The 14,876-nt window shown below is 41.4% G+C and overlaps 1 protein-coding gene across 7 annotated transcripts in view; it reads right to left on the bottom strand.

The window, feature by feature from the left end:
- TRIT1 (tRNA isopentenyltransferase 1) overlaps nt 1–14,616 on the bottom strand; it is a 42,957-nt gene extending 28,341 nt beyond the window's left edge. For all 7 annotated transcript variants that reach the window (XR_006962847.1, XR_006962846.1, XM_047084562.1 and 4 more), the window contains exon 1: nt 14,443–14,616. Coding sequence is in view for 5 of the 7 variants with exons in the window: in XM_047084562.1 (XP_046940518.1) it covers nt 14,443–14,616 (174 nt within the window). In the remaining 2 variants the exon portion in view is untranslated. The remainder of the gene's footprint in view (nt 1–14,442) is intronic.
- Between the last annotated feature and the right edge of the window lie 260 nt (nt 14,617–14,876).

Here is a 14,876-nt window from a genome sequence, read left to right as displayed (position 1 = left end):
ACTTTCTTCAAACCAAAAGTCTGGCAATATGTATCAAAATGTAATGTGTGCCAACCAGCAACAAAAAGACAACCAACCCAATTTAAAAATGAACACAAGGGGCGCGTGGGTGGCTCAGTCAGCTGAGTGTCCTACTTCAGCTCAGCTCACGATCTCACGGTTCGTGGGTTCAAGCCCCACATCTGGCTCTGTGCTGACAGCTCAGAGCCTAGAGCCTGCTTGGGATTCTGTGTCTCCCTCTCTCTCTGCCCCTCCCCCACTCATACTCTGTCTCTCTCATCTCAAAAATAAACATTAAAAAAAAAAAAATGAACACAAGACCTAAATAGATATTTTTTCCAAAAAAGATATTACACAAATGGCCACTAAGAAAATGTAAATCAAAACTCTAAAGTGATACCACTTTCACACCCACTAGGATGCTATAATTTTTTTTTTTTTTAAGGAAAATTTTATTAAAAAGGAAAAGGGTGCCTGGATGGCTCAATCGTTTGAGTGTCCAACTCCTGATTTGGGCTAGGTCATGATTTCACCGTCATGAGACTAAGCCCCATGTTGAGCTCAGCATGGAATGCAAAGCCTGCTTAGGATTCTCTCTCTCTGCCTCTCCCCAGCTTGTGCCCTCTCTGTCTCAAAATAAACAAAACTAAAAAAAAAATAATAAAAGTTAAAAATAATTTTTTAAAAGGAAAAATAACAAGTATTGGAGACAAGGTAGAGAAATTGATACCCTTACACATTGCTGGTGGGAATGTAAAATAATATTGCCATTGTGTAAAACAGTTTGGCAATTCCTCAAAAAGGTAGACATAGAATTACCGTGACCCAGCAATTCTACTCCTAGGTATTACCCAAAAATAACTAAGAACAGATAATCAAACAAATACATGTACATATACATACAAGTTCACAGTAGCACTATTCATAATAGCCTAAGGTACTAATGCCCATCAATAGATGGGACAAATTGTGATCTATACATACAAAGGAAAATTATTCAACCATAAAAAGGAACAAATTACCAATACATGCTAACAGATTATATGATTGCATTTATATGAAATATCCGGAATAGGTAAAATCTATAGGGACAGAAAGCAGACAAGTATTTGCCAGGAGCTGGGCGGGAAGGGAAAATGGGCAAGTAACTGATTAATGGGTATGGGGTTTTCTTTTGGGGTGGTGGAAATATTTTGGAACTAGACAGAGGGTATGGTTGTACACCACTGTGAATATACCAAATGACACTGAATCGTTCACTTTAAAGATTTGATTTTTTAAGTAATCTATACACCCAACATGGGGCTTGAACTCACAACCCTGAGATCAAGAGTCACATGCTCTACTGACTGAGCCAGCCAGATGCCCCAGAATCATTCACTTTAAAATGGCTGATGCTGGGCACCTATGTGGTTCAGATGTTTAAACGTCTGACTCTTGATTTTGGCCCAGGTCATGATTTCACGGTTCATGAGATCGAGCCCCACATCTGGCTCTGCACTGACAAAGCAGAGCTTACTTGAGATTCTTTTTCTCCCACTCTCTCTGCCCCTCTCCCATGTGTGTGCTCTCTCCTGCAAAATAAATAAACTTTAAAAAACAAAAAATAATTCAAAATGGCTGACGTCATATGAATTTTACCTCAATGAGAAAAATAATATAACCTCCTCAGAAAATTGGGAGGAAAAAAGAGGTAATGTTTACGTCTTACCCAGTATTCCCATTCTAGGAATTATCCTGAAAAAGGAATCACACAGTCCAAAAAGATGTATGTGTGAAGACGTTCATCTCAGCATCATTTATTATAGCAAAAAACAACCCTTTAAATGTCCTTCAGTAGAAACCTCATTAATTATGATACATCTATAAAACAGACTTACACAGATGGGGTACCTGGGTGGCTCAGTCGCTTAAGCACCTGACTCTTGATTTCGGTTCAGGTCATGATCTCATGGTTTATGGGATCGAGCCCCGCATTGGGCTTCATGCTGAAAGCGTGAAGCCTGCTTGAGATTCTCTCTCTCCCTCTCTCTCTGCCCCTCCTGTGCTTGTGCTCTCTCTCAAAATAAAAAAAATAAATTAAAAAAAAAATAGACTACCCGGAGATTAAAAACAACCAAGTAGAAAGTTGGAAGGCTTACGCTATCCAATTTCAAGACTTATTATAAAGCCACTGTAATCAAGACAATGCAATATTGGCAAAAGAAGAGACACATAGATGAATGGAACAGAACACAGCCCAGAAATAGACCCGCACAAATATAAACTGGCTTTTGACAGAAGTACAAAGGCAATTTAATGGAGAAAGGACAGCCTTTCAAAATCAGTGCTGGCACAACTGGATGTCCATAATATCATACCTTATACAAAAATTTATTCAGAACAGCTCACAAACCTACACGTAAAATGCAAAACTATACAATTTTTCTTTAAATAATACTTCTCTTAATAAATGGTGAGGGGCGCCTGGGTGGCTCAGTTGGTAAAGCTTCTGACTTTGGCTCAGGCCATGATCTTGCGGTTCGTGAGTTCAAGTCCTGCGTCCGGCTCTGTGCTAACAGCTCAGAGCCTGGAGTCAGCTTCAGATTCTATGTATCCCTCTCTCTCTGCCCCTTCCCCACGCTCTTTCACTAGCTCTCGCTCTCTCAAAAATAAATAAAACATTTAAAACTTTTTTTTTTAATTTTTTTTTTCAACGTTTATTTATTTTTGGGACAGAGAGAGACAGAGCATGAACGGGGGAGGGGCAGAGAGAGAGGGAGACACAGAATCGGAAGCAGGCTCCAGGCTCTGAGCCATCAGCCCAGAGCCTGACGCGGGGCTCGAACTCACGGACCGCGAGATCGTGACCTGGCTGAAGTCGGACGCTTAACCGACTGCGCCACCCAGGCGCCCCAAACATTTAAAACTTTTTTAAAAAATGGCAAGAAAATCTGCATGACCTTGGGGTTGCCAATGAGTTTTTAGGGTAGGAAACCAAAGACACAATCCATAAAAGAAAAAAAAAATTGGACTTTGTGAAAATTTAAAACTTTTGTTCTGTCAAAGACACTGTGAAGAAAATGAAAAACAAATAAGCCACAGAGCAGGAGAAAATACTGGCAAATAACAAATCTAATAAAGAATTTGTACCCAGGATATATAAAGAACTCTTAAAAGTCAAGAATAAGACAAACACATCCACCAAAAAATCTGACAAACACTTCAAAGACACACAGATGGCAAATAAGCATATGAAAAGATGCTCAACATCATTAGCCTTTAGGGAAATGTAAATTGACCACCCTGAGATACCAGTACATACCTATTAGAATTGCTAAAATTAAAAAAAAAAAAAAAAAAGACAATACCAAATCCTGGGGAGGATACAGAGGAACAGAAATTCTCATTCACTGCTGGTAGGAATGCAAAATGGCACAGCCATTTTGGAAAATCCTTTAAGGGTTTCCTATAAAGTTAAACCATCGGCACATGAATGTTTATAACAGCTTTCTTTATAAGTGCTAAAAACTGGAAATTCAGATGTCCTCTCTTAGGTGAATGGGCATACTATGGTACATCCATACAATGGAATGACACTTAGCAATAAAGAGTAATGGACTTGGGAGATTTAAAAGGTACTTTTTGCTAGGTGAAAAAGTCAGACCCCAAAGGCTGCATATTGTATGATTCCATGTACATTACATTCCAGAAAAAGCAAAAAACAAGGGGATGGAAAACAGATCAGTGGTTGTTGAAAGGTGGGGTAGGTAGAAGAGCTGACTACAAAGAGGCCATACAAGAAAATTTTTAGAGTGATGGAACTGTTTAGTACGGTACTGTGATGGTGGAAACCTGACTCTGCATGTCAAAACCCATAAAACTGTACTCAACAAAGAATGCACTTTACTGTATGCAATTTAAAAAAACAAAACAAAAAAACAACTTCTGGGGAACCCAGGATAGAATGCAGACTGCAATAAATGAATCTACCTGTGTTACAAATGCACAGCATTACCTCACTGAAGGGCAGTGGAGGGGGAAAAAAAGGAGCTTACCTAAATAACTGTGTATAACATTATGACTAGATACTATAGGCTAAAATGAACAAAAAGAACTGTACACAAACATTATACCTAATTGGTAAATTGTTGGGGCGTCTAGGTGGCTCAGTCGGTTTGGGCATCTGACTTTGGCTCAGGTCGTGATCTCACAGTTTGTGAGTTCGAGCCCCGCGTGGGGCTCTGTCCTGTGGGGCTCTGTCCTGTGGGACTTTGTCCTGAAAGCTCGAGCATGGAGCTTGCTTCAGATTCTGTCTCCCTCTCTCTCTGCCCCTCCCCCAGTCGTGCTGTGTCTCTCTCTCTCAAAAATAAATAAACATTAAAAAAATGTTTTAATTGGTAAGTTTGTTTCTTACATAAGTAACTACTGAAACTACTTTACAGGTTGCATAAATAAATAAATATATTATAGCCAATGAGAAGCCAAATTTCTTTCTCTCTGAGAAAGAGAACACAAATAGAGAACACTGGGATGGATCCTGTGGTGCCAGAGTAGAGTCAGAGATATTTGTATAAACACATGTTTATTTTCATATATATGTAGATAGATACAGACATAAACATAGATATTTGTGTATACAAGGATTAGTGTACATAAGCATGTTTCCTAGCTTTTTCCACCAAAGAGACAAGAAACAATGATGCCCCAATAGCAACAAACACACCCAGCATCCAGATTTTGGTTTCATTTTTTTTTTTTATTAAAAAAAATTTTTAATGTTTATTTTTAAGAGAGAGAGAGAGAGACAGTGGGAGAGGGGCAGAGAGAGAGACACACATACACACACACAGGATCTGAAGCAAACTCCAGGCTCTGAGCTGTCAGCACAGAGCCTGACCGAGAGGCTTGAACTCACGAACCCGTGAGATCATGACCTGAGCCGAAGTTGGACGCCTAACCAACGGAACCACCCAGGAGCCCCAGATTTTGGTTTCTAAATACCATTCACACAAAAAAACAAACAAAACAAAAGAAAAACATTCACCAATAAAAGGAATCAGGGCTCCTTGGGAAAATGGCTGACTCTAGGGCTGGGGCAAGACAAACATAGGCTGGGAGCATCTTGCAGTGCCAGAAAGGAAGTACTAAACAAACATGGAGGCATGCCAAAGGACACAGAGGCAATATGAAAGAGCGCTCAATAACCAAAGTTGGAATAATCTGAGCAACAAAACAACACTGTATTGGATTACAACCCAAAGAATAAAATAAATATCCATACTATACAAGTAAATGGTGTAAATAAGTGAGGAAAAAGGACAAATCATTCCACAAAAATTACAATTCATAAAAGTAGAAGGGATGAAGTAAATTATCATAGTAACTGCAGCAGGAATGATCCATTGACAAATCCTTAAATTAGTGAGTGAAACTTTAAGGAAAAACAGGACATCTGAATTGTCTCAAAGTATCTCCTCTAAAATATTTATTAATTATTGTGGTGCTTTTAACATACATCCACACATTCTTGGATATTCCTCCCTTCAGGAGGTAGAGCTTAAATCCCCTCCCCTTCAATGTGGGCCGGACCTAGCAAGTCATTTCTAACAAATGGGGCTTCACAGTGGCAAAATCTGGCAGATGCAACCCAAACCAAACAATCAAGGTTAACGTTAACAGCACCAGAAATAAGTCATGTTGACATCATACCCTGATATGATGTAATGAGAAGGGTATGCTTTCCCCAAATCTGTAATGCCAGTGTAATCATGAGAAACCCAAATTAAGAAACATTCTACAAAATAGCTGACAAGTACCCTTCAACAGTTTTGAAGTCATAGACTGGAAGAGTCTGAGAAACTGTCACAGATTGGAGGAACCTAAACAGACACGAAAACTAAATGCAATGTGGGACCCTAGATGGGATCCTGAAACAGAATAAGGACATTAGTAGATAACTAGTGAGAACCAAGTAAGGTCTACAGTTAACAGTACCGTACCAATGTCAATTTCTTAGTGTTGGCAAATGTACCATGATGATGCAAGATGTTAATTTTAGGAGAAGATAGGTAAAGGGTATACAAGAACTCTCTCTACTATCTTTGAAACTCTTGTGTAAATCTATAATTACTTCAAAATTTAACAACCAATAAAGTAAACAGGGTTTCTTAACCTCAGTACAATATATTACTATTTTGGGCCAAATAAATCTTTGTTATGAGGAGCTGTTTTATGCAAAGTAGGATGTTTGGCAGCATTCCTGGTCTCTACCCAATATATGTCAGGGACCAACCTCCCCAGTTGTTACAACCAAAAATGTTTCCAGAAATCGCAAATGTCCCCTGGGGGGCAAAATGATCCCATATTGAGACCACTGATGTACAGTTGTGTAACATTAACACATAAAGTTATCCATAACATACTGCTAAGAGTGGGGGGAGAGCAGGACACAGAAGAATAGCAAATGTATGAGTCAATTTATGTAGAAACATACACACATAAATGGAACCTTCAGGACATTATGCTAAATGAAACAAGCCAGTCACAAAAGAGACAAATACTGTATGATTCCATTTACATGAGGTATGTACGAGCAGTCAAAATCATAGACATAGAACGTGAAATGGTGGTTACCAAGGGCTAGGAGGAAAGAGGAACGGAGAGGTATTGTTTAACGAGTACAGAGTTTCAGTTTTACAAGACAAAAAGTTATGGAGATAGATGGTGTGATTATGGTTACACAGCATTATGAACGTACTTAATACCATTAAGCTGTACAGTTAAAAATGGTTAAGATGAAGGTATCTGGCTGGGTCAGTTGGCCGAGAATGTGACTTTTAATCTCCAGGTCGTGAGTTCAAAAGCCCAATCAATGTTGGCCGTAGAGGTTCTTTTAGTTTAAAAAAAAAAAAAAAATGGTTAAGGTGGTAAATTTTATGTGTATGTTACCACAGTAAAATTGGGAATAAAAACAAAAAAACACATAAGCACATTTGCAAAAATACACAAATGTCTGAAAGGATGTGCACCAGCATTTTAAAATGTTGAACCTTTGATGCCAAGACTATGGTGACACTTCCTTTGTACTTTTCTGTTATTTGGATTTTTTTTTCAAAAACCAAATCCTATTGATTGTCTCTAAAATGTCGAAATGGTTACTTCTCCCCAGCCACAGACCAACTCCAGCCCCTCTCACCCAGGCTAATGCAACCAAATCCTAAGCTGTTTATCACTCTCTAACCCACTCTCCATCAGAGTTACCCTATGTAACAGATTCGCTATCACTTCCGAATTTAAAACGCCACGCCTCCTGGCATTCCTTTCAAGGGCCTCTGCAACTTGTTCACAGGGTCCTGTATTTTTAGTTTTACCTCTTACTACTGTTCCTCAAGTATCCTCCATGCCAGATAATTCCTGGTCATTCCTTGAAAACATACCATACACTTTTATTCTTCCTTTACTTTGCTCATGCTGTTCTTTTGTCAGGAATAGTCTTCCTCCTCTGTCTGATAAAATGTATACAGTGGGTACAGGGGAAAAGAATGGGATGCAGGATGAATGGACAAATAAGTAAGAAGACGTGGGGGAAAAATATAGAATAGCACAGAGACAGAGTTCAAGAAAGGAATTTTCTGGATGGGTGAGATAATGATAGTGCCTACCTGATAAGGCTGTGATGAGACTAAGTGAGATAATACATGTCAAACTTTTAGAACAGTACCTGGCATACAGACTATTATTGCTTACTACATTGCTGCTCTTATTATTATGACTGTTCATGGTGTAGTGGTATGAGCCTGAACTCTGGATGCCACAATGAGGAAGCAGCAGTGGTGAACCTGTAGCTCCGAACCAGGGCTCCAAAGGTAAGCAAGGCGGCAAAGAGGACCCCAGTCTGATTCAAGTTTATCTAAAGAATTCAAACTACACAAGAAACCAAAACCAATTTAGTTAAGACACATACAAGTAGATACGAATCACATACGTGAATTCTTACATACCCCAAGTAACTTTTACCCCTAGAACATACTACATTCCTTTTGAAGAAGAGCTATTTCAACACCCTGCCCCAGGCCCTGAAGCCTCAGGGCAGCACCTCACCCTCACAAATCTGAACCTGCAAGTCCCATTTGTGCCCTCCCACGATTTCTCATTTGGCCAGTAGTGACTTCTCTTTCCTTACAAAACATCGAAGGTTTGATTCCAAAGTTCTTCCCATCGCTGCAAAAAGGTGAACATACAGTATATGAACAACCCACCAAGCTGAATACTTTAGCCAAAGGAAAACTACATTCAGTCACAGTGGAGGTGAATCAAGGAATCTAGAGACGCAGACAGATTTTTGGGAGGAGGCAAAACTTTTGAGACTTCCTTCTTAGCTTCTTGTCATGCTCAGTTGTTTTTTTTTTTAATGCTTATTTATTTTGAGAGCAAGAAGGAGCGTACAAGTGGGGGAGGGGCAAAGGGAGAGGGAGAGAGAATCCCAAGCAGGCTCAGCACAGAGCACGACATGGGGTTTGATCCCACAGACTGTGAGATCATGGCCGGAGCTGAAATCAAGAGTCGGATGCTCAACCAACTGAGCCACCCAGGCACCCCCAGCCTCAGTCTTTTTTTTTTTTTTTTCTTAAAAGATCGCCTCTGTTCAGTTGTGGCAAGCAGCCTCCAGACAGCCCCCATCTCTCCTGGTTAACAGGTTTTTGTGGCTTTTATATCGTGTCCTACTAAGCCACCGTGATTCACACTCCCTTCTCTCCTTTCATATCCCTCTCCCATGCATCCCTGATCTCCCTTGAGCACTATCAGACAAACAGTCCTTTGGTTTAAAAAAAAAAAAAAAAAATACTGCTCCTAAATTATGTCCCGAAGCAGACAAAAAGAACCCAGACTCCACATCTATTAGATGACACATAGGCTGCTCACTAGTCAGACTGCCAAAAATCATTTGCTTCTGCTCTTGTAGGTTTAGACAAACATAAAGGGAACAGTGCTCCTATGTATGACTACTGCTTCTCCACAGGACTTGAAGAACTAAGGCATTAGGGATACTTCCTCTCTATAAACCCAAATAGAACACTTTGTGTATTTAACTCGTGGCATATAGTTGGTAGTCTGTATTTCCAGGCAGTCATTGTACATCTTTTGGCAAGTGCCTTCATGTTTCTCAGTACAATGTTTCATCCAGTCACTGAAGGCGATGCATTGTACCTTGAATTTACATGCCAAGAAAAAGACTCAGTCTGAAAAGAAGACCTTCAGTATCATCTTCCTGCAATATATTAGACACTACAGAGGAGTTAGAAGACCCAGATCCAATTCCCAGGTGTACCAGTGTCTTGCAGCGTGATCTCTAGTGTGTTCTTTAATCTTCTGTGCCTCAGTTTTTCCATCCTGGAAAGCAGGGATTGTATTACCTGACCCTCCTTAAATTTAGACTCTTACTGCTGACTAACAATATTTATGTTTCTATGATTTGTGAAACCGGCACTTGGAAAACTCAGGAAATTAAGCACAAATGTTGTTTCTCACTATAATCACACCTGCCAGGCAGAAATCCAAAGTAGAGCCCAGCAGGAGTCCCTAAGCAAGTAATCCCTCAGAGAGTGTTTCTGACTTCCCACTCAACAAATCAAGTGCATGAGAATGGGAAGCAAGAAGCCAGGCAGGACCTTCACATGCTACATGGCTACAGAAGCAAGTCATTATCTGTTGGGCTCCAGGACAATATTATCACCCTAGATATACTACCCTAAACATTCCATTGTGGTTTTCCCTTGAAGAAGCTACCTCGATATACTTACTCAATGTTCACAAAAAAACAATCACTTTCCCTGGATGGGAAATGCCCCAACAGGGGTTGCCTTGGGATCACCCTACAGTTAAGGCAGAACAAAAGGATAACGAAACAAGTATGAGGTGCTAGACAAGTTAAGATTTAAGACAGTGTTTTACAATCCTTTTTGAATTATTAGTATACTTGTGAAATATGAAATTCTGGACATCATTCCAAAAGTGATTATTAAAAAGCAAATATTTGTTTTTTAAAAGATCAACTTGGAAGCCTGAAAGAACTTTCTAATTATCACACTTTCCATTTGGTCATCCTTTGGTCTGTGTGGCTGTACAACAAAGTTTACAGCTCCGACTAGGCTCTCCACAAGGCCAAGTTTCTCCTTTGTTTCAGTAAACATTCTTTGCCTTTAGTATCATTAAATTATTGACATTAAATTATACCTCTTAGTTGCAGCAAGTTTTATCCCCATAGGCAATGCCTCATGTGGCCACCACTCGGCTCAACACTCCATTTGAGAGACATCACTATGAATTCACACTATGATTCACAATATGAATCCTCAAATACATTTTATATCCTGATCAAAATGTAGCACACTCCTGTGAAAGAAGAGTGGCGTACAAGTTAAGAAATACTCTCTAATGACTGAACACCACAGCTCCTGCCTCATCTAAAGGGGATGGCTTTGTGTGGATAAGGCAGTAGACGTGGAAAGTAAACACCTATGTTCAACTCCAGGTTTGCTACTTACTGCCAGACCTTACTGCAAGGCCTGTTGTCTTACCTGTGAAATGACAATGATATTTACCTTACGAGGTAAGGTAGAATAAAAAGCATATGTAAGTATTTTATAAACAAATTTGCTATGCAAATTTAAGTTGTTATTATCATTCTGCCTGTGTACTTATTTGAAATTGAAAATGCTCTTTCAAGGAGCTGGTAATCCAACATTAAGAACGTCCTTTTGTACACCTGAAACTAATGTGCCATTGCGTATCAACTATACTTCAATTCTTTCTTTAAATGTCATTTTTGTTCACACACTTATAAAAATTCTGAGTCAACCTCAAGTCACTAAAAAGCACCATCTCCCTCCACTGGATAAAAAAACAAGTGAAACACGTAACAGGGGCATGGTAAGCAAAGGTAGAATGAAGAACTGCATATAACCCCATAAATGGGACAGAGATACTTTATATCATTATTTGGACTGAAAAGTAAAATCAAAGGTCAAAGTTCTCCAATGGGAATCAAGAGGAAATGATACAAATATCCACAGTACAATCAAAACTAAACACAACCTATAGCCAGTTCAGGAGGCTCAATAATCTTCAAAGTGTTTTCATACATTAATTAATCCTTGTGGTGTCCCTAGGACAAAAGAAATGTAATTCCCATGCTCTAGTTACTTATATAACCACACAAAAAATCTGAATGGATCAAGATGTGCCATTTTAATACGGCAAGTCAACAAATACTTCATCAAATATTAAGGGTCTACCGTATCATCAGCACTATATGAGGCTCGTTGTCCCATACACATGACCTGTTTTACAGTCAACAAAACCTCTAGCAACCTCAACCTTACGGCACACAGCTATGAGTAGAGAAAGATTTCTGAGAAATGGGTAATAACTATTAAAGAGCTATATACAACACTCATTGCCAGAACCCACTAACTTACTTAAAAATAAATGTAAAATTAAGGGGCGCCTGGGTGGCTCAGTCAGTTAAGCGTCTGACTTTGGTTCAGGTCATGATATCTCACGGTTTTTGAGTTTGAGCCTCGCGTCCAGCCAGCTCTGTGCTGAGAGCTGGAACCTGCTTCAGATTCTGTGTCTCCCTCTCTCTCTGCCCTTCCCCCGCTTGCATTCTGTCTCTCTCTCTCTTTCAAAAATAAACAAACATTAAAAAAAATTATTTTAGGGGCGCCTGGGTGGCGCAGTCGGTTAAGCGTCCGACTTCAGCCAGGTCACGATCTTGCGGTCTGTGAGTTCGAGCCCCGCGTCGGGCTCTGGGCTGATGGCTCAGAGCCTGGAGCCTGTTTCCGATTCTGTGTCTCCCTCTCTCTCTGCCCCTCGCCCGTTCATGCTCTGTCTCTCTCTGTCCCAAAAATAAATAAACGTTGAAAAAAAAAATTTTAAAAAAAAATTATTTTAAATAAATGTAAAATTAAGACGACTTACTGAGAACACTCTCGACAGGGCTACGTGTGGTGTTTGAGGAAGATGGGAACAGGGAGCAGTGGTGTGTTATTTTAAATAGGAGGATCAGAGAAGGCCTCATAAGGTGACATCTGAGTAAAGATGTGACTGAAGACAGAAAGCAAGCCACGTGGTTAAACAGACGAAGAAGTTCCACCAGGCAGAGGCAGTCAGTGCAAGAGTCCTGAAAAGGCTCATACCTGTTACACTCTCCACCCCCCAACAGACTTTCCCCTTGGAAGTCCTGTTGCCACTCCCACTGTGCCATGCCAAACCTTCCTGACTTCCTGCCCTGCTCACCATACTCTCCCAGGCCCACAAACCTGAATCCTGAATCACATGGTGTGCATTATTCTTTCAGCGATCAGTGGTCAACTCACTTTGACATGATGACATCTTTCTTTTCCCCTGCATTCCTAACACCCACCCCCAAATCCAATTCATCAGGCACACTATTCACAGATGAATGCTTCTTACACACTGCCTTCCTTCATCATATTACTCATCCCCCATTCCACAACATCCGCAAAACCTAACGAACAGCCTCCTTTCACCATCCTACATACACACATGCCCATTTCACCTTCTAAATCTTCCTTCATGTTCTCTCCTTTGACATAATGCCTTTCTTCTTTCTTATCTATCCAAACTTCACCTTTCAAGTCCCTTTTCAGAGAGCTTTCCATGACTAACCACACCAGTCTTTGTTGACTTCTTCTCCCTTCTCAGAAACTGTATGCTTTAGCATAAAATCTAACATTTGCAGTCTCTCTCCTCCCTGCCCCATCCACCTTGCAGAGCATCATTAGTATCACAGTTCAAACACTACTTCTGCTTTATTTCATGTTTAGCTGGACTAAAACTCCCTGAGGAGAGGCATTATGGTTTTTCTCTCCAAAAGGGCCTTGCGGAAAATAGCACCTGTCATGTTTTTAGCACTCTGTGCCGTACTATTAAGTGCTTTACACACTTTATTATGTTAATCATCACAATTATGTTGCACTGATATTCTTCCTCCTATTTTACAGAAGAAACAAAGGCGCAAAGAGTTCAGGCTGAAATCACATACCTTAGAAAAGACAGGGCTGGGATTTGAGGTAAAGTCTGTCTCTTGAAGCTGACACATCATAGAGGTTGCAAACAAACATTTGTTGAATTATACTAATCATTTCATGTGTGTTGATGGGTCATGTCCCTCCAAATGAAACCATGCCCCGAGGGTTACGGGGTGCAGTGGGAAGGACTGCCCTTCCTTGCTGAGTACCCATCAGGTAGGGGCTAGACTCAGTGCCAGGCCATTTCACACTCAAGCACCTCATTTACTCCAAAACCTCATTAACTGTAAATTACCCTCAATAAATAGCGTGTGTAATTCCTCCATCACAGATTTACCCCAAATATCACCCACTCTCAACCCGAGGCCAAATGCACCCAGGTGCTGTGTGTAGTACACACTCCTTCTGGGCTTTTCCTCTAACTCAGGGAAGAGGACAAAGCCTCCCGACTCCCATCAGCCAGAGTAGGTTAAAAAAAACCTCTAACCTCAGCTTACACAAATATTTGCCAAGTGCATGGCCCTGGCCTTCTTCAGGACCCTGCTCTTCATTCTAAAACTCATGATTTCGGGGCGCCTGGGTGGCTCAGTCGGTTGGGCGTCCGACTTCAGCTCAGGTCACGATCTCGCGGTCCCTGAGTTCGAGCCCCGCGTCGGGCTCTGGGCTGATGGCTCAGAGGCTGGAGCCTGCTTCCGATTCTGTGTCTTCCTCTCTCTCTGCCCCTCCCCTGTTCATGCTCTGTCTCTGTCTCAAAAATAAATAAATGTTAAAAAAAAAATTTTTTTTAATAATAAAAAATAAAACTCATGGTCTCACCTATTAAGCACCACAGCCCTGAGGGCAGGTGGCATTTTTCCCACTTTACAGATACGTTAAGCTCACGTGGCCACGGCAGATCCGGAACTAGAATCCAGGTCTCGATGAATATCCATCCTGTTCCATACCCTCAGGAGGCACTCATAGATGGTAACCAACTTATACCGGTGTCGCTGAATACTCTAAGTAGCAAAGGCTCTGCGATAATTTTCATTCAAAAGATATTTATTGGACTCCTGTCAACCTTGTAGGTTCAAATGCTATCTCCTCCCCTTATTCGCTGTGTGACACAGAGAAAGCCGTTCCATCTCCCTAGGTGAATTTTCTCACGCGCAAATGGAGAGAACAGAATCTACCAACAGCAACGTCGTGAGAAGTAAATGAGATGAGGAAAGCCAATCGATCGCCTGGCACTACGTCTGGCACATGGTGGGTGGGCACCTAGTAATTATGGGTTCCCTTCACCTGCCCAGTCGGTCCCACAAGCCTCAGGGTTCACCCACTACACCCATGCGACAGGGTATCCACTCCGCCAGAGGCCCGCACGCGGCCTCTGGGTTTCACAGGCCCGTGGACAGCCGCACTGTCATACCTGCATGGAGTCAGCGCTGACGATTTCGCCACCGAGCCGCTGGCCTAGCTGCAACGCCAGGGTGGATTTGCCGGTGCCGGTCGCCCCAAGAATCACTACAAGAGGCAGTGTCCGTTGCAGACCCCGTAGCCCGGAACCCACAGAAACTGCTCGTGCAGCCGCTACCGCCGCCATCTTGAAGCTATCTGCGCTTGTGCAGGAGCAGCTGTCCCCATGGCAACCGTCAGTGCGCCTGCGCAGACCTAGGCCTCCGTCAGGATGAGTGGAGAGTGGCAGCGGCGCGACCAAGGCTTCTGAGCTTGAGAGGCTCTCGACCTGACTGCCCTCAACTAGCTGGTGCCAGCGCCTCAACTCTCTCCTCTCCCCTCTTTGTTGTTTTAACAACTGGTAATCAATTTATTAAAAAGATTTTTTTAACTCTCTCCTCTCTTAAA

This window comes from Lynx rufus, unplaced genomic scaffold (assembly GCF_022079265.1).
Source record: "Lynx rufus isolate CCGP_SWC_20201006 ecotype Redwood Valley unplaced genomic scaffold, mLynRuf1.p SCAF_2, whole genome shotgun sequence".
In the NCBI taxonomy this organism is placed as follows: Eukaryota; Metazoa; Chordata; class Mammalia; order Carnivora; family Felidae; genus Lynx; species Lynx rufus.
Note: the sequence above shows the minus strand (reverse complement) of the source record. Positions and strands in the feature narration are given on the sequence as shown.